Source organism: Aptenodytes patagonicus, chromosome 3 (genome assembly GCF_965638725.1).
Source record: "Aptenodytes patagonicus chromosome 3, bAptPat1.pri.cur, whole genome shotgun sequence".
NCBI lineage: Eukaryota > Metazoa > Chordata > Aves > Sphenisciformes > Spheniscidae > Aptenodytes > Aptenodytes patagonicus.
In genome coordinates this window covers 14,999,757-15,026,728 of record NC_134951.1, presented here as the reverse complement: position 1 = coordinate 15,026,728, position 26,972 = coordinate 14,999,757, and the positions used below count along the sequence as shown (strand labels likewise).

Below are 26,972 nucleotides of genomic sequence, written 5' to 3'. Positions count from 1 at the left end.
TTCAGTTTTCAGGGGCATTACTCTACAATAAAGCCAAAACTAAGACATTGGCATAAGCACCACCTGTGCTCTCTTTCCTTAGTTCTCTGACTTTTCAACTTACAGGATGGAAAAAAAACAATTTTTTGAGTCAATAATAACTCACTGCATTTAAAGCAGGATCTTGCAGTACAGAGAAGTTATCAACAACTATTTTTAGAGGCCTCGTGGGCAACTGAAAAGTATTTTGTTGGGATTTCATGAAATTAGATGCAAATGTGTTAAAAGGCTCCTGCAGCTAGTAAAACGCTAAGTGCAAAAGTTATTTTTCCTTTACCCTTTTTTTTTTTCTCAATACTGCCAATTTTATATATAAATATGATTATGGAATGATAAGAAAAAGAAAGAACTACTCTTTCTGGCTTCAGAGAGGACTGATGGCTTTACTATGATTTCTGCAAACTAATCTTATGAGTCAAACCCAAGTCTTTTCCTCTGCTTTTGCTCCTATAATATTGCTTGACCTTTACTGAAATCTGAAGAAATACTCTATTTTCCACATCCCCTCCTGAAAGTCACTGAGAAAAGAAGTTCCGAAATAACTTCCTGTTCTTTTCTAAATAGAGATTCTCTTAAAGCTGTCACTGATATTCCTTCATTTTCTTTGAAAGAGAGAGAGAGTCAGATTGCCCGGATCCAGGGCATGAACAGAGCGCTGACATTTAACCAGAGGCAGTGTATCCTTCCTAGCCCATAGTATTTTTCCCTGCTAATTGGCACATAAGACCAAAATTTTGTTTGAGCTAAGAATCATTAGATAAAGGTGGTGAAAGAAACAAACCCAATTTGGTGAACAAAATGAAAGAGACATCTTCAACCTGGTATGATTCATGTTGGTAAGGCCAAGCAGATGTTGAGCAGAATCTATGCAAAGATGTTATCGAGATGTCTTCACTGCTTATTTTCTCTAAGCACATCATCTTTAACATATAATGTAAATATTCTGTGCATACTGCTTCACAGTATGATTCTTTACTGGGGCCTCCAGGGACTACCACCATAATAAATACTGCCCTCTAAAAGCAAAATGATCTGAAGGAATCAACAGCTAATTAAAAAACCTAGAGCTCTAATTACAAATGGTGGCTTGTAGTCCCCTTCATTCATTTACCTTCGCTCATTGCTCACCTCTACAAGCAAGATACACTACTTTCACTCCTCTCCAGACCAAATCCCTCAAAACTCCTGAATTGTATGTGTTAAATAAGATATTTTAGAAATCTCACAATTAGTCTGAGCTGTTTGGTGTGGTCATGCCAGTTGTTTTTCCATCATTATGAACAAGAAAAAAAAACCTAACCACACCACTTAAATACTTACCTAGGAGTTTCCTTCCTCTGGAGATCTATCAAGTCATTGAAGAGATACAGATTTTACCTGGATATGAAGCTAACAACAACCCAAAACTTAAGTCTTTAAATATCTTGTATCATCTCAAACTGGACCTTACTTCATATGGGAAGCCATATCTCACAATCACTTGGTTTTTCATCCACTTATATCCAGCAATTTTGAACAGTTTAAGAAAGTGCCAAAGACTGAAAAAAGCACATCTTAGGAACATTTTTGTTACAGAACAGCTGTAGCATTTATAGCTCCAAAGTCCAAAATGGCCTAGGCTAGTTTTTGCTCCGCTTTTCCCCGCAATGTCTTTACCAGAAACAACATTTAAAGCAGCACTATGACAAACATTCATTAAGTGCTTAAATGAATGGAAGAGGTCACAAAAGAAACACTTCCAGGACTGGACCTTACATTGCACTACCATTCCCTTTTCAAGATTATATAGGATACTGCCTATATATATTTCACGTACATACTACTGAAAGTTGCATTCGGATACTGTTGTGTCTTTTTTCCTCTATAGCCAGAACCAGTGCAGATGGTACTACCAGATTAATTAAAATCACCCCTGGTTTCATTCGCAGTTTGTGTTCTGTATTGTTCTCCCATTTAGACTAAACTCCTGCATATTTGTTTTCAAGCATTACTTTTTATTTTTAAACAGCATACACCTGCTTTGCTCATTAGAATAAATATTTTACATGCACATTATGTAGATAAAGATTCTCACAGAAAAAGGCCATCATGCAGTTTTCTGTATCTGGGTTGCAAAGGACATTGGACTATAAACCAGAGCTCTGTGTGAAGCTGGTTTCCCCGTTACCGTGCCTTGCAAGCAAAGGAAGCCTAGGAGGGCAGACTAAGAGGACGTTCAGTGACAGGGTGTCAGCACAGCTTGGCAGAAGATGCTGATTTCAGAGAGAGGAATACATGTTAAGTAGACAATTCAGTTTTAATGGTAATCACATTTTTTATGTTAAGGTTTATATATACTGACTTTCACCATTAAGTCTTATTTCCCTCGGAGATTAGTACTAATTGTTTCCCTTTTTTTCCTCATAAATAGTGCACCAGGTCTAGTATTTTATTACCTTTGTGCCTAGAGAAAAGAGCCTGACTTGCACCAACTGCTATCAGGAAATGTTTTAGCATTTCGTATCTTCAGAAGAACGAATCTCGGTTTAATACTCAGCTTTGCTGGAATTAGGCAAGCTGACCAGTGACTCAGATATTTCAGCTTCTACAGCTATTTCAGTAACAACCACATATAAATTGATTATACATAAAAAATGTCTACTATCATGTATCTGGTATTGATAAGCGATACAGGAAGCTGGGGTTTGGTAATGACATGGCTGTGCAACAGGGAAGCTGTTGGGGTCTCTGCCATCCTCTCCCAGGCAGCTTCAGAAAGCACAGTCTCTATTTTTAGGTAGAAATGCTGACCAGGTTGTCAGATCTAGCTATGGCTGAGCTGGACATAACCTCAGACTTTATCCTCTGTTTGCACAGCTTAGCGTATCCTAGGAAGGTTCAGTCAACATGATAAAATACCCTGCTTTGTTCAAACAGCATAGTCATTAGCACGAGCACCAAGCCATCCCCTTCGCTGGCCAATCCCAAAGCAAGTGAAGAAAAATGACAGATGAAATTTATTACTATAAGAAGAAATCAAAGTAAGAAAGATTTTCATGTTTCTGAATGTCACAGTAGTCAGAGAGGTTTAGAGAGGGATTTTTTTTTTTTCTGTAAAGTCTTTGCTGTTACAATTACCTACTGAAAATACTGGTTGCAGTTAAAAACCAACTCTCCTAAGCACTAAGGAAAAATGAGGCTCCATACTTGTGCTGCTAAAGTCTTCCTGCTCTATGATGGGATGCTCATTCACTCTGGAAACTCAGTACTCCATCTAGTGCAACAGAGCATCACTGAGAACAAACATAGGAAAGTTTAAGGCACTGAGCTCTTGGGGAGAACGGAACCATGTCAGCAGCTGATTTAACTAAGCTAAAAGTGTCTGTTTCTGACCACCTGTAGGACCTTTATCTACTCTTCTGCTTTTATATATGTGCCTTATCTTCAGCAAAATGAGCTAGCTGTTTTCAAGAGCAGGCAATTGCTAGAGACTCAAGTTTACTATTTTCTGTGTGTACAAAAGGGGACCAATAATAAAGGTGTCGAAGAGTGCTGATGAAGAGCAAGGGCTGGATGAAAAACTGTTGAAAGTCTTCGTGAAACATACTGTCTGGGTGATCAACTGGTAAATGGACTTCAATCTGTAACTACGATGATGTACATGAGAAAAATAATCTTAAAATAAATCGTAAAAAAACATATAAAGTAATGTAATCTCAGATGACTGCTATCAGCGTGGAAAGAGAGCTCAGGGTCAAGCCAAATAGTCCTACGCAAACACTACCTCAAGTGCTCAGTAACAGTTAAACAATCAAATTGAAAAACATCTTTATGCCATTAGATGAACCTTTCGTGTATCTGCCACATTTGGTACAAGGCATGGCTCTGCTCCTCCCTTCCATGTCTCAAAAAATATACCGAAAAAGATACAGAGATAAATAAAGAGGATGACCAAAGGTTATAGAGAAATAACCAAGTACACTAGGACTCAACAGGTTGGAAAAGATACAAGTAAGTCTGAGTATATTACAAGTCCATAAAACCAGAGAGGGTGAACAGTGATTTAGTTTTTCGTTTTTTTCTAGGAAGTAGGGACATCATTTGAAACAAATGAAAAATGAAAACATAAATAATGGAGGTGGCTCTTCTGATAATCAAGTTTATGACAAGTTGGGCATACAGATCAAGTCATACAACTTTGGAAGTGAGACACAAGTCTCAGGGCTTTACTGAAAATGTGTACTCTTTTAAAAATAATAGAATTTAGGAACCTGCAAATTTTTAAGTGGGCAATGTGGCAGGCGTGGTGGGCAATGCTACAGTAATAAATCCATTTTGAAGGTGAAGGAACACTTCTAGTTTTGTGTTCATTCCCTTCCTTCAGAATCTCTCAGTCTATGATCAATCAGTACGATAAACCACCAAGGTGTTAGATGTTACTTGCTGTGTGTTTTGCAGTGAAATATAACCCTAGCAAAATCCTTGCCTTGGCCCCCTTTTTCACTTACTTCAGTTGCTGTGGCTGTTTTGATGTTGCCCTGCCCTTGATTTGCTCTCCAGCAAGAGCTTTCTTGTTCGGTACTTGCCTGCTGACAGATGAAAGCAGGTAAAATCTTCAGTTCCCATGTGGTCTGCTGCCGTCCTGTGCTTCTGCATAAGCAACATATTCTCTGGGAGAAGAGCAGGCTGGGTGGTAACCCACCATCGTTCTCAGGAGCCAATGTCCCAAGGTTTCACCTAGCACCCCTTATTTTGTGGGTAACAGAGGCACAGTGACTGCCTGCTGCATACTGTTTCGCGAAATCTGACCTTGCACAGAATACTTGCCCAGTTTGCTGGGTTTTGAAGGGAAAGGAGAGCTAAATAAAACAAACTTGGAAAAATTATTGTGTTTTTGCAAGTGTAGGAATTCTTACCCATATGATGAAGGTATCCATATTCTATGGCCATCCTCTCCAAGCACCTTTTCACAGTGCAGAACGTCAAAAATAATAAATCACAGAAAGAAACATTATGCAAGGAAAATATCCAAATCCTATGTAGCCTCCCCTCTCATTGAATTGCGCTATTTTGTTTATAAATGCAAAAGTGTCTACTCTGCATCTGTTGTAATGACGTACTGTCTCCACTTACTATTTCCAGCAGAAAAGGAAATTGTGAGTTATGATCTTTCTTCCCTAATCTCTGGTTCTACTTACCCAAAAGAAAGGTGATATATTTTGCTGCTTTGGTACATCTACCAGGCAGCAAAAAGCTCCTCAAAGATACAAACACTATCAGTGTTTTTCAGGCAAAAGAGGATTAATTGCACCAGGAAGCATTGCTCTTGGAGACACAACTGAACTCTTTATTCATCTACTTTTGAGAGCACAAGCATCTCCACAGCATGGACTTGTTTTGGGTAAAAAAACATCAGTTCATGCTGTATCCTGAACAGATCCCAACTGCAAATCAAATGAACTGACAAAACTGAACTGTCTCAAGTGCCAGTTCAGCTCTTTTGTGATTTTTTTTTTTGTCTTAAGTACTATTAATAATACCAAGGTGAGTTTCTTAACCTTAAAAAAAAAACAAAAAACAACACAAAACACAAAAACCAAACACCAATGAACCCAAAATCCCCCAAACCCAAACCCAACAGGATAACATTTGCTAGTGTATATTGGTCACTCCCAGAGCCTCAAATGTTATTCTACCATACAGAAGATACTAAAAGGTTGGCACTGGGATACACACACCCTTGTTATGTGCCGCCTCTTCACTGTTTTTTTTTTTCCTTAAACTTTATTTTATTTGGAACATACACTAATATAGGCTTATCATTTTGGATGTATATACTGTCTCTTATAGATGAAAGTTCTGAATACAGAGTAAATCAGGAGTAGTCCTGGCTGCAAGAAAAACATTTATCATGGATTTGTAATGCCAGCAAAACAGAAAACGGACAGATCAATAACACTCATTAGAGCTTTATCTACAGCTCAGCTCTAAAGTGACACTAAACACAAACTTTTCATGATCCTGAGGGAGAATGGTCAGAAAATCTAGCATTGAACTTACTAACCTGAGAACAAAACATGCAGACAGACCAAAATGCTCCATCGTAAAGTACAGAAATATCTTCTACAGAACAATCCAAGGTTTTCTTGCTGGAGGTATACCTTGTGGTTTGCCTACATCTACTGATTTCCAGTTACATTACCTTTTTTAAATTTCTCCTTTCTTTTCTCTGCAATTCCAATATACCTTTGCTTTACTAGTCTGGGGCTTTTGGGACTGCTAACATAAGAGAACAGAATTAAGGCAATATGGCTGAATGATATAAATGTGAATTTGATACGTATGTCAGATACACGGATGAGATAACCTTCCGTAAAACACTGAAGGACAGCTAGGACCAGCAAGTACAAAAAATAAGTTAACAATCTGAAGAATTAAAGCATTGCTAAGAATCTTGTTAAGAATCCTGTGTAAGGTGGGAACTAAGGCTAACATCTGAACAATTTTCACAGTCAGTAAAAGCTGATACACCAAAGCAGATCTCAAGTCAAAGACAATGCTAATAAAGACTCAGTTTTGGTTCCACGGATGTCATCACCCGTTTCTAAACCCTGAAGTCTAGGAAAGAACTCAGTAATACAAATTCGTAATGAAATAGCTACTTCAAGCTTTTAACCGACTCTTCTTCCTTCTTTATGATTTAGGCTGACATTTAGGTAAAAGGAGGATTTTCAGAAACTACTGTCTCAGTAATAGTCAGCTTGTTACTATACTGCATAATGAAGGGGCTGGCTATCCCAAATAGCAGAGAGCTCAGGTAAGAGTGTTATTACTGAAGCACAGAGTGACCGCACCTGAACTGGATCCCTCTGTTGCCAAATTTTGACTGAATATTATCAGTGTTAATGGAATCCATCACCAGTGTCTGTACCGTAGGCATGGTACAGGCAGCTAAATCACCTATAAACTGCAGTCACTGCACTAGAATTATTTTTGTGTTCTTCTTTTGGGTTTTGTTTGTTTTGAGGAGGGAAGGCTATGGGGGACCCAATACCTACAAGAAGGTTATCAAGATGATGGAGCCAGGCTTTTCACAGAGTGCACGGTGGGAGGATGAAAGACAACTGGAAGAAGCTGAAATGAGACAGGTTCAAACAAGAGGACATGCGCAAAAAGCTTTTCAACACGAGGACAGCCAAGCAGTGGGACATCCATCCTTGGAGGTTTTCAAGACCCAACTGAATACAGCCCTGAGCAACCTGCTCCAACAATAAAGGAACCCTGCCTTGAGGAGGATGTTAGATTACATTACCTGTAGAGATTGCTTCCAATCTATATTGTCCTATGGATCCTATCGTGTGTAATGTTTCAGATCTAATTTCGATGTAATAATGTACAGAACACAAGATTAGGCAAAAGATTTACAGATTAATTGTAAAAACAAATTCCTATGAACACATGGAAACATCAAAACCTTCTGGTAATGCAGTGTAATAGACAGTCCCCTTGTTGAAAAAAATCTCAGAAAACAATCAGAAATACTTTGCCTTATTATGACAGAAAGGTATTTGGAAATAAACATACCTATGTAATTTTTCAGAACTCAGGAAAAATATAAGTAAAATACTTTGAAAGTGCATTCACAAAAGGTATCAAAAATTATTAGGATTCGAGATGGGGCTTCCCAAACTGTGGAGAAAAATACCTCAAAGACTAGAACTGTCTGCAAGCACAGAGAAGTTCAGCTTGTCCTTATGAATAAACATCACTGAGGAGAGACAGGAATTTGAGAAAAAGTGGCTGAAGAAAGAAAATATTTATCTGTCTAAAAGGAGGAAAAGAGTGACTACGATAAATGCAAAATATTTTACTTATTGCAAACAAAAGCTGTGGTAACAACATTGCACAATACCAAATTTCAAGGTTTTGAAATTCTCAGAAATTATTCTTCACTGTGATTTTTTTTCTCCATATATCTTTATAATTATATTTTTACATCAGTTTTACATTGTGACAAGAGTAAATTACTTACAGAAATTAAGACAAATTGTATATAACCTGCCAGCTTACTAATGTTTCATTTATATGTCACGGTGTGTAACCATTTAACACTTTGATCTGAAAAGGATTATCAGATTCAATGCTTTGCTCGCCATATAACAGAATGGTATGGTCTGCACCAACAATTTTTTAAAACGATTAGAAGTATACAGGAATTCACTGTAAGTGTGCTGTTTGTAGTTTCTGCAAAACATAAGCAACAACTAACTTTGTTACTTCACTAGAACAATTTCTCCCTTTTGTGTAAGATCTCCAGCAAAAAGGCAGACAAATGCATAAATCCAACATTTTTAGATCCAATGCTGAATAGCCTGGAGGGCAGTAGTAAAAGTCCTGAGTGCAGGATGAGTCCCTCGATGAGACATCAAGAGGGACCCAGCCTCTGCGTTGAACCCTGCTTCTTTAAGTTGTTTTGCTATTTCCTCTACATCCCAGCCTCCTTCTCCCTGGTTAGCCAGTAAGTGGTCAATAAGACGAGGATAGAAGGCAGTAGATACGCACTTCACCACTAACTTGGCATTGAGGAGCAAGGAAAGTATTTCAGCATCACAACTGGAATCATCAACCTAAAAAGAAAGGAAAATCCAAAGTAATTAATTACCAGATACATCCATAAACTAGAACATGTCACGACTGTTCTAACTGTACAGATCTTGAAAGTGAGATGAGTATTCTATATGAATTAACAACAGGGATACACACTTTGCATATGTCAGAACATGTAAAGGTATGTCTTTAACAGTCTCTATCACATTAATAAAAATATTTGACCCGCACGAAGTTAAGGAACAAGGATGCTTAACAACCTGGCTAGGATTACATGAACAGCTTTATAGATTTTTCACAGGTTCTCAGCCCCAGTACAGAACAGACCACACCATTTACCTCCATATCAAGAATGACACCCTAGGGAAGGTCAGAGCAGAGTATATTAAATTTTGGTCACTTTATATTAATATAATATGTTATATTCCACATATTAATATGATATGCAACATTTGCAGACTCAACCAGATTTTCCAGAGTTTCAGCACTCACAGCAAGGATGAGATTTTCAGAAGAATACAACTTATATTTTAAAAGATTTGGAGAACAGAGCTGCTACCTCTGAGAGACACCCTGGATGCCTCAGAAAAATGTGGTTACATGATACATGAGAGCAGGTATTGTCTTGAAAATCTTGTCTATAGCTTTACAAATAACACTACAGAATACTTTAAATTCTATTTCAGTTCATTTTGACATGTCTTTCCTGGGTTTCTTGAAATGCAGTGTTGTTTTAATCAGCTTAGGTGTCTTACCACTTCAAGAAGTGCAATAAAACAAATATATATAACCAAAAAAAGGGCCAAAGGAGGGGTAGACAGTAGTCAGTTTTCAATGACTGCATCTTATCAAGTTACAAATAAACTAATCAAATTATGCTACATTTACAAAACAACCTCTCGGTTTAAAAAAAAAAAAAATCTGTCTGGTTAGCCTCTGTTTCATTTTCTGTAAAAATGATGTACTATCTTACATGGTTGGTACCAGTGTACCAGCAAGTACCAGTGATTTCGTACCCTTGAAGACCAACTCAACCGCTACACAGGACCACAGGACATGACTACTGTATACTGAGAGATTTGGCACTGACACTTGACAGTTGAAATTAAGCAATTTTTAATCTAATTAGCATGACAGAACTTTTAACCCTGATTCTTTTCAGGACAGTATTTAAAATTTCCTTGTCTCTGTTTTAGTTCAAGCTAAAACAGTGCAAAGCTTTGCTTCCTCATGTTCACATGCAATGGGCTGCATCCACCCCTTGCCCCAGCGTTGTCACCATGAGCACACTGCAACAGCCACTTCTTGCTTATAACCCAATTCTCTGTCCCATGAGGTTTCCACAACCATTTCTCAGTAACATGTAACAGTGTCAATTTGTAGTTATGGGGTTTTTTTAATTATTATTTTTTTCCAGAAAGACTGAACAGAAGTATGATCTATTAGTCCAGAAAACCAAATGTCTACCTACTCAGACACATACACTGTCAGAGATCACGCACACCATTTAACATGGACCATCTACTGTGGGAGATTACTCTCTCCAGTTTCCCTATAAAGGCAGTCAACCCAGAAACAGGTTCCTCAAAGCATAAATCAGAACAAGTATATAATTTTCTCTTGAATGCATGGAATTGCAAGACTCCCAAGGTTTGGCATCTTATTTGGAGGAATCAATATTACATTTGCATGTAGAGGAACACAGAGAGTTCATGAGGAACTACCAGGTAGCTCCTTGCATTGAAGTGGGTGAGAAATTTGCAACTAGCTTCAGGAGAAAGAACTTCCTTTGAAGTAACAACAAATTCTTTTAGAAGAAAGTTCTTTATTGTACCTAAATAGTTTTAGACTAATGAATATAAGTTTCGCTTCTGTGAAAGAGCTGAAAAGTCAGCATGATGACTGAAAGCATACATGTGATAAGCAACAGAAACAGTAATTTGTTGGACTGTTTTGGAAAAGATGCACTCTACACAACATAAAACATAATTGAAAAAGGAAAAAGACAAAACATGAAATATTGTAGCATGAAAAGCTGTTATACCTCCTTTTATCACCTTCAATTTACCATTAATAACACATGATCATTGCTTTCAATTTACTGTTTTCACTTCCTTTGGAACTTCAGAAGCTTTCCAGAAAAACAGAATGTCTTTATCATGTTAACCAGGAAGAGTCTGCTGTTTCACCCTCATGCTACTTCTTCCATTACTTCATTTAGATATTTGTGGTTTTCTTTCCATTGAAATCTTAAAAATAAACTTGGTTTCCTCCAAGTCTTTCATCATTTTCATAATTAATTAAATAAACCTCTTATGGATTACAAAGCTAATGCAATAGTGTGTAGCAGTTACAGGTCCAGTTTACAAAACAATTCTAAGAAGGGTAGGGATGTCCAATCTTTAAGTTGCCCACTTTAAGTCTTTAATAATTTAATAATTCCTCTAAATTGTCATATGTTAATTACTGACATGTTTTCCTGTTGGAGACAGGTTGATCATTAAATAAAATTCCTAGCATTGGCATCTTGTAGCATACCATGCAGCATACTAAGCCATTATCCAAACAGCTCTCATCCTTTCTGAAATGGGAGGCTGGAGGGATATCCTGCCCCACCTCTGAGCTCCCTGTGCTCTATTCTTGACCTGTATGTAGGATGCAACTTTACACAGGGCTTCAGTGTTTGATTTTGTGAACACAAAACGCAAACAGTAATTACAGTAATGAGATTAACAGCAGATGGGAGGTTTGATTTAAATGAGTTTTTTAGGCTATTATTCAGTTAATGAAAAGTCCTACAGATTACTGTGATTTCATATGCCCAAAACCTACAAATTGGAGAGACAAGTCTGAAAGTAAAAGACCTTTTCTAGCATAAAACCATTAAACATCTGAGCTATACTATGGGGATGAAGATGCCCGCACGCAACACAGAAGCAGAGCAACCTGTCTGTACTCATGCATAAATGAGATCATTGTGCCTTTACACACGACAAAAGAGCACACAAAAGGCTCTTGGCTGTGTCATCCTTAAGCTCAAATAGTCCAGTAGGTTTAAATTGATTAACATTTCCCATTTTCTGACTTCAAGGCTGTCTGAAGACCTGGTCAGAAAGAGGAAACCTTTGTAATGTAATTGTCTCCAGGCAACTGGATGGAGACATAAGATGGCAACTAGACCCTGTGAACGCATTTCACACAGCTAGGGTCACTATCTATTCTGCAACTCTTTGTTAAATCTAAGCAGAGTCTAACAGGTGTGGGAAGAACACAGAGAAGCAAAGGTTTAATGAGAAATCTGTATAAAAATAGGCAGCTGAGAAAGATAGATTAACTATTTTTGCAACTCCAGATCATGTCAACATTTTGGGTATCAATTGCATATGAAGAAACAGTCATTAGTTTAAATAAAAACAAATGCACACACAAATTCCTTAGCAACACCTATGCAGATTGTCAATAATGGGGCTACATCTGGCTTGCAACCAGTCACCAGCGGTGTTCCTCAGGGTTCAATTCTAGGGCCAATCCTGTTCAATATATTTATCAATGATCTGGATGCAGGAGTTGAATGCACCATCAGTGAGTTTGCTGATGATACCAAACTGGGAGGTGCTGTTGACTCTCTTGAGAGACAAGAGGCCTTGCAGAGGGTTCTAGATACATTGGAGCATTGGGCTACGGTTAATAGGATGAAATTTAACAAGTCCAAATGCTGGATTCTGCACCTAGGATGGAGTAACGCTGGGCACAAGTATAAATTGGGAGAGGAGTGGCTGGAGAGCAGCCCTGCAGAAAGGGATCTGGGGGTGCTGGTCAACAGCAGGCTCAATAGGAGTCAGCAGTGTGCCCTGGCAGCCAAGAGGGCAAACCACATCCTGGGGTGCATCAAACACAGCATAGCCAGCTGGTCAAGAGAGGTGATTATCCCACTGTATTTAGCGTTGGTACAGCCTCACCTTGAGTACTGTGTGCAGTTCTGGGCCCCACAATTTAAGAAGAATGTGAAGGTCCTTGAATGGGTCCAGAGGAGGGCAACAAAGCTGGTGAAAGGGCTGGAAGGAATGTCCTGTGAGGAGCGGCTAAGGACTTTGGGTTTGTCTACTTTGGAGAAAAGGAGGCTGAGGGGCCTCATTGTTCTCTCCAGCTTCCTGAGGAGGGGAAGTGGAGAGGGAGGTGCTGGTGTCTTCTCCCTGGTATCCAGTGATAGGATGCGTGGGAATGTTCAAAGTTGTGCCAGGGGAGGTTTAGACTGGACATTAGGAAGCATTTCTTTACTGAGAGGGTGGTCAAACACTGGAACAGGCTTCCTAGAGAGGTGGTCGATACCCCAATCCTGTCGGTGTTTAAGAGGCATTTGGACAATGCCCTTAATAACATGCTTTAACTTTTGGTCAGCCCTGGAGTGGTCAGGCAGTTGGACTAGATGATCATTGTAGGTCCCTTCCAACTGAAATAGTCTATTCTATTCTAATAAATTAATGTATATTTCAAAACCTTAATTAACAGTTTTATTTAAGCATCGCTGCTCAGTGTATAAGCTGTAACAAGCATTAAAGCAAAAAATTACTAAAACAATATAAAGGTAAACACACAAAGCATATACTTAAAAGTAAAAATACACCAGAGAGAGTATAATATGGTTCCTGTACAAGAAATGACTCAGCAAAACTAGGACTCCCCAATCTATAAAAAAGGCAGCTTAGAGGGTATAGAGCAGACAGCAACATCATTAGAGTATACAGGGATTGATTAAACACATTCTGTCATTAAAAAATAATTAAGAAGCATCAAATGACTCTAGTAGGATCAGATTCAGAGTAAATAAAAGGAAAGTTGCTTTTTACACTGTTGAACTCTTTGGCAAATCATACTGCAGAATGTAAAAGCTCATTCAAGTTTAAGGAGAAAAACCGGACAAAATGGAGGAAGAAAACCACCAGCAGTTACTTAGTACACAAATACATACAGCTGAAAATGACTGGAAGTTGGGAGAGCAGTATCTCAGAAAAAGAGCCTATATATTTGCCCTATTCTTACTCTTGGCTAGACTTGTAATTCTTCCCTCTGTTGGAGCCAGGATACTGTTCCAGATGGACTTTTGATCCTCAAAATTTTACCTTTTAAAAATATTAATTCAAAACAACCTTAAGGGTTATTTTTGTTTGTCAATGATTTCAATCATATTTGAAACGTTGTTTAAATTAGTACAGATTGGCTGCAAGTATATACTTCTAGCATGCATACCAAATATTATCCTACAGTAATAACAGACTCTCTAAATGGCATTATATTTTCTTTTTCAAAATCACTCTTTTGACAAGACTTGTAAACAAGAGAGTAAAAACCGATTAAGATAATTACTAAAAAGCAACCTTACCATCCCAGTTTTAAAAAGCTGCTGCTTCTGGGCAGACAGGAGAGGTAGGATCTTATTAATGAGTCACTTCTGATCTGCCTGCATATGCAGAGCCCTTACTATCCCAAGATCCTAACTAAGTCTTAAAACACTGGTTCCAGCAAAGTTTATCGCTGATCCCAGAAACACTGTTCCAGTGATACAGGATGCAGCTGACTGCAGTTTAAGCAAGTCTCAGAGGTGCAGATATCTTCTGCACAAATGAATACACAGCAACTTTCCATATTGTGTGAACATGTGAATACACTATAAACCACAGTGACAACAAACTCGGAGTATATACAATGGAGAAAAGCCATTATGCCTACCTAGACTTCCATGTTGAGGGTGCTAAGTTTTTCATTAGTGTAAAACCTGCTACTTCTGGAAGGCTTAAATGGGAGAATACTTTTTCATATTCATCTCTCCTTCAGTAAGATTTGACAGTGCAGATTTAGTGTGGTGCCCACACACAATGTGCACGTGTACAACTAAAAGAATTAATGGGGATAATTATGCTAAGAAGAGGAAATCCTGACTCTTTTTTCTTGACTTACATACATATTTAGGTATAGGCTGAAACCTACTTTCAGGATGTAGGCATTCAAGTGGTATCTCTGATGACTAGCTCACTCCTTGAGACTGTGATGATCAATACCTTTCCCTGCTAGACACATGCATATTCATCTAGAAAGTGAGACAGAATAGAAACGGAATTGCAACAGATGCACTCAGAATTTCCACTGAAGCAGTGCTACAGCACTCTGCTTCAAACAGGGCTTGTGCATTTTATCAAATGTCTCTTTAATGCGGAATTTATAAATGGATCTGTATCTACAGATGGAAAACCACATCTCAGCAAGGTTCCCCTCAAGACATACAGAAGTGAGGACCCACTTGCACTCTGTATCCATGTATCCACTCTTTCTGCACATCTTCAGCAGGATGGGTAGGAGTCTTATCCCAGACTACTAAGTGCTGCTCTTAGAGAGGACATGGGATTCAAGCTGTTTCCCTAACGCCCTTGGGAAATGATCCAAATACGAAGCAGTTGTACAACCTGTATTCACCCCTACGCTGACTGCTGTATTTCTGAATCAGAATGGCAGTTTGTGTCTTACGCTGAACTCAGCACTGTCAGTGCATAAGTAGTAAGGGTTAAGCATGGATGCCTGAGGCTTTGCCATCAGCACACTAATGTTACGACCTGCAAAGGGGCTCAGGCTTGAGGCACTCAGCTCTACCAAGGGAGTGGGTCCCCTGGGCAAGCAGAGAAAGGGAGCCTGCAAGTTTTGCAAAAGATTGTGTGTGAAATAGGTGGGTGAAGATCAGCTTTGCCACAGGTGGCACCTCTTCTGATGTACTCAGAAGAGGAACTTGAGGCATCTAGAAGGCTTTACTGATAAATCACTGAGGCCTCCACAAATCCATGCAACCATGAATCAAGAATTTTGTAGATCCACCCTCCAAGACCAAGGACACATCTTATATCAGCATCCAGTATTTTTTCTGGTTGCTAATACAGCCTACATGGACATTGTACCTGTACTTGCTATGATGCAGTGTATCGAGGGGGCAGGGGGGCTGGGGGAATCTCCTGTAGTGAGAATTTCGGATAGGCAAGAGCAGGTCAGGTGGTATCTTTTGCCTAACTAAAGGGCAAGTCAGAGTCTGGGCAATTCCCTGTCAGTGTTGTTTGTGCAGGTGTCTAGAGGTTCTGGTATTAGCAATAGGCAATATTTCATCCATAACTTATGCATTATAATGTCCATCTGTTATGAAATACGGATACTAATGGAAAGATAAGAGCTGCTGCTGATGTAACAGCAGAAAAGAACTGAACCTGCTATTTCCCAGAGTATTAGCTCTCCACTACTACTGGAGATAAAAATGCTTTTCATTTTATTCTTGAATGGAGTCTATAGCTATAGGACAAAAAAATAAGGGAAGAAGAAAACAAAGAGATATTAAAAAACCCTAGAAAACTAAACTAGAGAGAGATATTTTACTTTAATCACTGTTAGCTTATATAAACATAATTTAACAAGATTTCTTTTAAAAGGTAAGCCACACCAAGTAAATAGCCATAAATGGCATAAGACATTGCAGACAACTGGAAATTCCATTATTTCACACATTCTTCATGATTCTTCATATATACATATTTCAATAAATCATGTTGCAAAGGTAGTCTCAGTACTTCATCATTGAAAGTATATTATGTAAACTGAGCTAAGGTATTATTTTAGATTAACTAAAAGCATTTTCTAGTTCTAGTTTCTATTAAAGCTTTGGTTGAAGAAGTATTTGCACTGATTATATTAACTCCCATTTGTTGGCTGTTTAAACAATGTAACTACCAACAGGTAATAGAATATTTACTTGCTCTGTCAGAAGTATAAAAATCAGTCTTAATCTTGGAAAGATAACCAAGTGAACAGACAACACTGAAACCATTCTCAAATCTGACTCTTAAGGCAAACTCTGAGCCCTATTGGCAATAATAGGCTTATTTAAGTAAACTGATTTTTAAAATTATTCACACACCACGCAACACAGAGTAAGAATAGTTATTTCTGTTATCCAGAAAAGACAAGTGGCAGTTTATAAAAAGATACACAATAAAAAGAGAGGTCTGCAATTTCAAAAAAGCTTACACAAAATCTTGGTTGTTTTATTACAGGCAAAAGCTATACAATTCCTAGTATCAGCACTTCAGCATCATCCTTAACTGTAAACATCCATAAAGCTGTCAGCAACATACAACAAATGGCTAACTAATACATCGTATCAGCAAGCAAGTGCTGTATTTTTCTCACAGCTATGTTTGTGAGCTGTGTTAGCACTATGTCAGGGAATCAATAGCTATGATTTCCCTTTGCCAGATGTTATTTGTCCTTTTCCTGTTTAATGTAAGCAGAAATGGGCTTCCTATGAAAAATTCATTAAGAATTCTACAAAAAGCATTAACAGTCCGAATACTGTTTTTAAAAAGCAAAAAGTACACATACAAAATTATACTGAATAAACAACATTGACATAGCTAAGCAATATATGCACTTTCAGTACAACACCAACTAATATAATCATAAGAGATGCATATAAAACAAGGAGTAAGAGATCCTTTCTAAACAATAGAAGAACAGCTTTTAAATTTAGCATGGCACTCTTCTGTACTAGTTGCTTTTCTAACACTGGCAGTGGAATGTCACGTTGAAGGTACTGGATAAACTCCATGCCTGATGTAATGAAGCCAATAGTTAAATTTTCATTGACTTAAAACGAAACATTAGACCAAAGCTAAATGCTTTGAAATTTCTAGGTTATGCAGCACTCTTACAGAACTATGTGCTCAAATGAATATTGAACTTAGAAGGAAAAACTAGAAACAGCTTATCAAGCTGCCTCCTGCATAAGAAGGCCAAAAAGATTATTATTTTAGGCATGCACAAGTGTACAAAGTGCTTTATATTAGTAAGATGATAATATGTTTCCTGGCCCTAAAACTTCAATATTATGTAATCAACCTAGAGTGTAGAAAATTGAAAGCCATAGCACACTAGAAAGAAAAGGCCATTTAAGAGAGCAATACAATTAGCAGCCATTCACAAAGTGCTACTGCACAGCATTGTGCTTTAAAAATAGTTAAATAAAATATACTCCGATACAAATTCCTGCTGGCAAGCTTCAGAGCTAGTCACTTACGCAGCAGCTTTCATCTGTTAACAAAAAAGTCTATTTTAAAAGGTTAATATGAACATATAGATGAGAAAGTGCATGCATATATCAGATCTCCGATTGCTTTTCTATGAGATCATCTTGTTTAAAAAGTTACAAAACAGCCTTGCTTTGCAGACACAAAACCGAAAATTGCAGGTGATGAAAGAAAACTATTAAGATAATCTACTATTGTTTTAGTGGTTAATATTTATAAAATTACGTTTTGTGGAAAATTCAGAAAATTTGTGGTTTATTTGTGGAAGGAAAAGGGAACAGGAACACCTTCATAAAAACCTGTGGTTCTTTGCTTAGAATGCCAAACTCAACTAGGAAATACTCCAAATTCATACTGGATGCTAACTATGACATTGGAATTTTGATACAAGCAGATATGTATTACATATCGTATGCCCTGCCACCTTCCACGCAACCATTTTAAATGTTCATAGAGAACAGGTTAAAAAAGCTGGTGCTTCATCCATTTTGGTAACTAAGTCCCTTTGAAGGAAAATTAGCAACATCTGAGATGGAGCCTACGCTTCCAGATCTATTGCTTCTCTGACTGGTCTTTACTGCTGTGTTCTGGAGTCCTCCTGAAGGGCAAGGAGATAAATCCTTTCTCAAGCTTTCCAGTGGATGCAAAAAGAGAAAGCTTCTGGAATACAATGTGCAGCATAAGAAGGAAAGACTCAGCACATGAGGGGGATTAAGTGAGGAGGAGAGACTTAAGGGAGAATCCTGGGAAGAGCAGGATGCAGAACATCTTTTCTAGGGAACAGAGGATGGTGTGAAAGTAGGGGATAGGATTGCACCATTTGTTGCAACCAAGGAATCTGAAAAATTTGTTGCAATTAATATAACTAGAGCAGAGGGCCTGTCCTAGAAGGCTCCTGAAGAAATGGGGGAATGTTCGCCCACTTTGTGTGTCTCCAAAAAAAGTTATAATTTCAGTCTGAATTCTACAAATCACGTTTTTAAAAGCTCTCGTGTTTTGTGGATGCTTATTTTAAGAAGATATACATAGTTCCATTTCTGTTTCCATATGGACAGTTTCATTTTGAAGTAGCATACGGGAAATCTACCATCAATTATTATTTTATATTGTAATACACAACCAAGAGCTCCCTAAAATATGGTGCAGAATTTGGAAATATTAGAGATGTGGTTTTCCTACGTAAATATTGTAATTCTGGAAACGTTCAGCACAGTCAGACAGGAAAGCCATTCCCTTTCATATAAAGGTCTGAGACAATACCTCCCTTCTCTTTTGTGGTAGAGTGCTAGATCGTAGACCATAGCTAACAAAATCCAGGAAAGTCAGGTTGTACATGCACAAGTTCAATTAAGAGCTTGAAGAAGTTTTAAACCCACCTCAGTTTTCAGAAAAAAAAGATAAAAGATAATATAATGCTTTTGTCTAGGAGACTAGCTTTCATCTTTTTAGGTGTTCCTTCTTAACTGAGAAGCAAATACACAGGGGAAAAAAAAGAGTAATGTAACTTTATGTAAGAATTGAAAAATATACAGTAATGTCTTTCCGTTCTTGTCCAAAAAAAGACAGTATTTTGTTTTTTTTCTCCAGAAACTTTGCTGCAGTATCAAATAAAACCTGTTTAGAATTGCATGAAAGTCCTCAAACACACCATCTTGCGTTTTAACCTTTCTACAACAAAACCAGTGATGTAACAGCTCTCCACATGTATATGAACAGACTGCCAAGTTTGTCAGAAACAAGCTAACTCATCTTATGTACTATTATCACTTAAAAAAACCCCAAAGTGGTACAATACGAACACAGAGACAACAATCTACTTAATATAACAGAATAGTTTCTGTTCCACCACTCTGACTTAAAATAGCATACTAGATAATTTAAAGAAAGTGCTATGAGTTTTAATCACCTCAAGAATATATAAAAGATCTTACTAGCCCTGAGTTACTGCTCACTGTGGACACAATAGCTGTGGAAAATCTTAATAACGATAAGGGTCTCAATAGTCTCTGCTTACTATATGAAGATAAAAGAGCTAATTTACTACCTCAAACTCTGAAAGGTGGTTAAGTCAACCGCGCATACCTTAGCAACAGCTGTTATCTGCTCCAGTGCTACAGCGTGAAGATCTTGATCTTTGCTTTCTACCAGCAGTTTCAGGGATGGCAGCAGGATGGACTGGTTAAGCAGCAGCAAACATAATTCTTTTATACACTGAAAATAAAAGTAAACTCATTCGGTGAGATCTCTGGAGATACTAACATCATCATCCACACTAAAATTTATGAAAACTCTATGTCAAATGCAAAATGAAAACAAACTGTTAAAACAAATGAACACCCTGTTGGAAATAACTCTTCGGAAACTTGAAAGGACAAATTAAAAAAAAAAGTGGAATACAGGGTTATAAGTGCAATGTTTGTTATATTAAGACAAGGCAGGTTCTGAGTCACCATTACAACCCGGAGTTTTACTCAAAGATCAACAGAGCAATCACAGCTCTCTGTGGACTAATATATTTGTGCTTACTGAAATACTGCAAAGCACAGGAAGAAACTTAACAGACACCCGTGACACTTCTGTAACTCAATTATTGCAATCATAAAAGTGGAACAAAATAAAGCGGAAATAACAGTACATACCAGAGTTCGACATTATAAAGCTCTGTTGCAAAATCTTTTCAAATTTTATACAAATTTTAATACACAATTAAAGCTTAGCAAATTAACTTCTCATTTATCTAATTTATCATATTTTATAATATAGCACAAATTTAGGGTCATAAATCTTCTGTAAGAAGAAGCTGGCCAGAGAAATATCTTAAAAATAAACAAACAACAAACCTACTGTGCATTTCTAAATCTTTACCTTGGCCTCTAGTTAAATACATAAATTATATTTATATATATTATTAATATAATATAATAAATAATATATCTTTATATATAAATATATAAATAAATAAAAATCTCCTACGTGTAACTTGTGGTTTTGTTTTTCTTCAACATTGCAGTGATTTATTCATTTATACATCAAAAAGTATTTCAACTAACAAATTACGTTATAAATCAAATTGTAACTTCCCTTTCCCTTTTTGTCATTTCCAAGAATTTTGGTCATTTGCCACAACCACTTCCCAATGAGGCCCGTCAAAGATGTCCCATATTCCAGGACAACTTTCACTAAGTGCTCTGTGTATTGTATGATAGTCACCTTGAAAATGGTATCCAAGTCTTAGAGGTGCTCTCTGTTTCACTCCAACATTTAAAGAGCAATTGTCGAAGGAGCTCATCAGCTAAATATTGAGAGAATGCAAATCATCTATTTTTTACATCTTTTGAAGTTTAATGACAAGTGTAACAATTTGATGACCAAAATGTAACCGCACTTTTAGCAACACGGTTTTAGTAGCTGTGAACCTAAAAGCCTAAAAACTATTTGAAGATGGACAGATGTTAAATGCTCCAACTGTAACGTACTGCAGAGACACCTGGCCTTGCTTGGCACAGGGACCTCTCTGGCTGCATGTTGCTCAGTCTTTTCTAAATTTATACCTTCAAGAAACACTGCCTAGAAGGATATATTCTATCACACTGAGCTCTGAGTCACTGAGGCAAGGCTTGTTCTCTTGCCCAGACTTGTTCCTCTAAATTTGTATTCTGTACTGCTACTGATGATGTTTTCAGTGAAGGATATGATATAGGATCAAGGAATAAGAAGATTAAATAAAAACGTTAAGCTTTGCCTGATCAGTCGTATGCTTATTAAACTTCTGATAGTTTCATATTCCATTGTATTTCTTTTGAGCACTATGCCTGCTATACTAGCAAACTTAATGAATGCAAAGTTAGAGATTCACACTACCTGTCTCCTTTTCCTGAAAAGGTGTATCCACGGCAATAAATGCAGCTTATGTTCAGAAAAATAAATTCTGAGAGTCATAAGATACATAACCTGAACAAAACAGCAATTTTACCATGCTTGCTTTTTCTGTCCGAAAGCGTCTCAAAACTAAACGGAGAAGCAGTGTCATAAGAAATAACCCATATTATAAAAAGCCTCTCTAAAAGAACCTCAAATCATATTTTGGGGTTGTGAGAGGAAGAAAAGGAAACTAAGCAAATTGTAAAATGTAACTAGGTACTGCACATTTTTAAAGCAACAGGGCAGGGAGAGAAAAGATGCAGATGTTGAATAAGAGTTTGCTGTCTCAGCCGCTTTAAAATAAAGAAAAACTTTATCTCTCAGCAAGCAAATGCAGTAATACAGATATTAACATCGCTATTTTCAAAGCAATAACATTTAACTCCGATGATATGCCAGCATTTTGTTTTCTTCTTAGATGCTTCACAATTATACTCTAGTACTGGCTACACATTCTAATGGGACATGTTCTAACACAATCTGCTTTGTTCACCACAGAGGCATAAAGGCCTCCACATAAGAAAACACATGCTTAGCTATCCAATCAACTTCTGTTTATCTTACGCTAGCAGATTTTGAAGCCAAATGTCATTAGATTTCAGGTAGGTACCAGTCAGATGACTTGATTAACTTTGTGCCTGATTGTCTAGCAGATATATCCAGTCTTACCTACAAAATCCATCATCTCTCTTGAAGGAGAAGTATACATTCCAACAATTCATTCTACTTACTGTCAAAATATCATGCCTTATGCTAAAAACTGAAATGGTGCAAATTAAACTCAATTGGTTCTTGTTACGCCTTTCTTTGTAAAACAAGAAAGTTTTATTAGCTTCTGTTCCACCTAAAAATATCTGCAGAATAAAATCAATTGCCTCTCGATCGCTGATAAGCTAATACACTGCACTCCTTCAGTCTTCTACTTCAAGGTATTTTCACCATGCACTGATTTTTGCAGGTTGTCTCTTTTGCCTCTCATTTTTCAGCATCCTCTTAAAATGCAGCTATACTAACAGGGTGTTTTATTTTAATGCCAGTCTCACTAGTGGTTTATGGAGAAGGGTACTTCTTATCCACTCTTCTTCACTTGATATCTTTTATAAAGTAAGACTGCACTGCCTCTGTTTTCCTGGTACACTTATGATACATCATCATGATAAATGACATACTGATATGAAAAAGTCAGTAACAAAAAGCCAAGAAAAGCAAAGTGTTAAATATCTTTTTTGCTTTAATTCTTATTAGATGTCATCAGTCAAATAAGCAATTAACAGTTGACAATAATAATAGGTGAGACTTCAGCACTGAAAATTCAGTCTCAAATAAAAAAAAAAGATGTTTCTGGGGCTGAAAAATTCAGCCCAAAACCACCTAAAGAAATAATAAATCAAGTTAACAAGACATCACCCTTGAGAACATGACAGGTTACAGCAGACTGGAAAAGAGAAATACAGTCTGTCTTTTAGATATGGAAGAAAGCAGGCACACAAGGGGAAAAGTATTATGGCCCTATCAGACACTCCCAGTCCATGAAAACATACAATGAAAAAATAAACAAAAACATTGTACAGAAATATGTTCCTAAAGGCCCCTGCAACAGGTTCTGTAGTTAAGAATAAGGCCATCACTACAGCATACTTTAAGTTTAGCAACACTGAAAATGTGACACGAAACACTGTCAGAGGCACCAGGGAAATAAGGTGTAGGATAGCGTGGCCCAACTTGCAAACCCTTGGAGTGGCCTCCATCCCTTTTCCCACAGGAAGGAACAGGACAGCTTGCCAAGCAGACTGTAGTACAAACACCTCCTCGTACGTCTGCCACAAATGACTGCATGGCTGCTCTGGACAGCAACTGGAAATCCAACCCTAAGCAGCAAGCCACCACCCACAGCACTTCTCAAAGCAACACAAGCGGCTTTCTTTTCTGCAATAAGCACTCGAAAGCATTTGAGCGTCTGCCTGCCCGTGGTGAGAAGCTGCGTTTAGAGGGGGTATGATGTTACCTGTGAGAGGTAATCAAAATCTGGACTCAGCTGAAACTTTTGTAAGATAACTTTTGTCTTCTATCTAGTTATGCAGCTATCAATGGTTCACTGTAACACCAGTGAGGCATATAAAATGGATTTCATAGGAGTCTGTTTTGGGTCCAGTATTATTCAGTATTTTCATAGGTGGCTTGAAGGGCTGGATAATGAGTACAAACAGTATTGTGTCTGGAGAGGCTGAAAGCAGACCAAAGGGCAGCATTTAAATTCAAAATTACCTGAACAAAAAAATCAGAGACAACTGTGAATGAAGAAAAACATACAATGTAAACTTATATATAAAAAATGGGAACAACTAGCTACAGAAATAGAAAAAAGGAGAACAACTGGCTGCTATATTATTCTAGGAGATAAGCATCTTATTGCCACTAAGACCCCAGGGTGATTACAGATAAGAGACTAGATGCATTCTCCCATTTAGGTGTTTATGTTAACTGACACAGTGACCCATAGGTTGATAGAAAAACATGAGATATTCAGAGGAGTCACACTTTAACACTTACTGGGGGGAGAAGGATTTGCCCCTTTCTAAAGAGAGTAATCACGCAGTGCAGGGTATGTCAGACAGTCCAAACACATGTGCATTTCAAGCAAATAAAACAATGCTTATTTCAACTAAAAGGAATGGAAAAATCTATCCACTGAATAATGCAAATTAAAAAAACCACACACACACACACATAATAAAAATTAAAGCTATGCAACTCCCCAAAAGACATTAAAAAAGAACTTGGCTGTAAAAAACTAGAAAGACCAGCAGGAGATGGAATAAAGGAAGAGAGAAACCTTTCCGATTACATCCAAAGAAACAGTTTTCCTAACTTCTAGACCATCATGACTTGAATTTAAATGGTTTTTTCCATCACAACCTTTGGACTTCAGAATGGCAAATGTCATTCATAGTGATAAATTGATCTCTCAGTTTTTCAAATTCCATCATTCTAGGTCTGTCTTCTTAATCAGTGTATTTCTTGAAATGTGAAGTCATCTAAACAGGTTAATTGTCAGTTATCAGCTTTTCATCTTATTCAGCCATGAGATCTCAGCTCTCTAATTTGTGCATTTAAGTACCATAGCTGTGCATACAAATAAGTTACTTAAATTTATCCATGTCATTCCCCCTTTTCCCATGTAGAGACTTAAAGCAATATAGCCTGTGTTTGTAGGAAACTGTGCAATTACACATTTTAGTGCAACTCCTGTTGCTGTACAGCATTCTAGTCATAAAAAAAAGGTATTTTACATTGCCAAAGCTATTTTATGTTTGAGGACCAGAATATCTTCATACCGTATCTGTATATTCACGCCTATTGCTACACAGAGGGCTCTTCCAACATCCTGTACCATTAAAAAAGGCAGGCACCTCCAGCCAAAGCTGCCAACCAATACCAAAACTGTGTATAAATAAGGACTTGTTACGGAATTCAAGAAAAAGTTTACTCAATTAAGAGAGTCGAGCAAACCATGACCCATTCTTGAGCAGAACTCTTGGTGAACTGACTGCTGTATGACAGTGACCCTTGGTGGCCTTTGTCTTCCTCGTTCACTGAGGTGAGTTAGAATATTCTACTTCGACAAAGTTTGACTACTCCTGTGCATGAGTAAGATCATGAGTTTACAAGCTATGATGTGCCATTCAACGCCTTGCAAAGAAAAGCTACATATACTTACGCCAGTCCCAGGGATAGGGAGACCTGCCTTCCACCAAAATTTGTGGTGGAATGAATGAATTAATAAATGTATTTATCGTATCAGCTTACTGACACCTTCTAGAACCACATTTTACATAGATTTTGAACTTGACTCAAATCAGTCTGACTATTTTAAAAAAACCACGCTCCACCTGTCTGTATTTTAAACAGAATGTGTTGTTTCTATTCTGCTTCTAGTCTGAACATCAGCTGTTTTCTATAACAGACTGTGATTGTGTGAAGATGATTAAGGGATAAATCAGCCTACTAAAAATATGCACGACTACTCTAAAGTTGTGTGAAGTTTATTAAGCATTTCTCAAATCTGTCTTCATTAGTATACAATGTTTACGTACAAAACACTTCAATAATTTTATACTTGAGATGCTTGTATTGAAGTATGCATACATAGTTAAGTAAGACAGAACACCACAAATATTACAAAGCAATTACTTGTATATTAGTTTTTTTCATCACCAACACATTTTTCAAGGATTCCTCACTAAATCTTTACACATTTATTAGTGAGAAAATTACTGATTATTTAATTAACAGCTTTTGCCACACTAACGTCAATGACAACGTGCTATTAAAGCCTTTCTATAAATACTTCAAAGAATAATTTACACTGGAACAGACCTCTAAAGATCAGCTAATCCAACTAGTCCCCAGTCAAAGCAAGTCCAACAAGATCAAATTGCCCATGACGTGATTCAATCAAGTTCTGAATACCTCCAATGACAGAGACTCCATGTCTCTTCTAGGCATCCACTTATTCTAATGTTTCACCACTTGAATGGTGAAAACATTTTCCTTGTATGTAATGAGTTTTTGATGATGTAATTTGTCTCTATTGCCTCTTGTCCTATTACTGAGCATCTCTGAGAAGAGGCTGGATCCATCTCCTCTATGTGTTTCCTCATCTGCATATTTAAAGACAGCAATATGATCTCCCTCAGCCATCTCTTCTTAAGACAGAATGAAGTAAATTCTCTCAGCCTCTCTGCATTTATTGTGCTCCAGCCCCCTAATCATCTTGTTAGCTCTCCACAGGACTTGATCGAGTATGGCAACATCTTTTTTGTAGTTGGGACCCCAAAACAAGACTCATATCCATGATACCCAAAGTTAAAACTTACCTCAACAGGGAGCTTGTGCTTTGTCTCATACAAAGAACGGCAGATTTTCAAAATTTCATTTCCTGTGTTCTCCTTTTCCTTGGGTTGGCATCTGTGTAGCATAACAGTCCCCAGTTTCACCCAGGGATTATCATCTCTGCATGATCTGCCCAGAAAAAAAAACAGAGATGTATATAGAATATAAATATACACCCCCCACCATTTTCTGTAGGTAGGGGGAGGTCAGGGGGTTTTTTTTGGTTTCTTGGGTGGTTTGGTTTTTTTTTTTTGGTGAAGTAAAGTACAACCTCATGAAAGACGGAGGAAAAAGTTTTGAGACAAGCTACTATCCTGATGCCATCATTCTTTCAATGCAACAAAGAAGCTTAAAGTATTCTGAATTATGACACGCTGTTATAATCCCTGAGGAATCACGCACCAGATAAAGATTGGCCAA

At 37.5% G+C, this 26,972-nt stretch overlaps 1 protein-coding gene across 4 annotated transcripts in view; it reads right to left on the bottom strand.

The window, feature by feature from the left end:
• Positions 1 to 7,865: 7,865 nt before the first annotated feature.
• The window catches only part of NBAS (NBAS subunit of NRZ tethering complex), a 214,384-nt gene continuing 195,277 nt past the window's right edge, over positions 7,866 to 26,972 (bottom strand). For 3 of the 4 annotated variants that reach the window (XM_076332759.1, XM_076332760.1, XM_076332758.1), the window contains 3 exons: positions 26,537 to 26,681; positions 19,821 to 19,949; positions 7,866 to 8,645 (listed from right to left, as the gene is read on the bottom strand). In XM_076332759.1, the coding sequence (XP_076188874.1) occupies positions 8,370 to 8,645; positions 19,821 to 19,949; positions 26,537 to 26,681 (550 nt within the window). In that variant the 3' untranslated portion in view covers positions 7,866 to 8,369. The remainder of the gene's footprint in view (positions 8,646 to 19,820; positions 19,950 to 26,536; positions 26,682 to 26,972) is intronic. The other variant, XM_076332757.1, reaches the window with a different exon arrangement.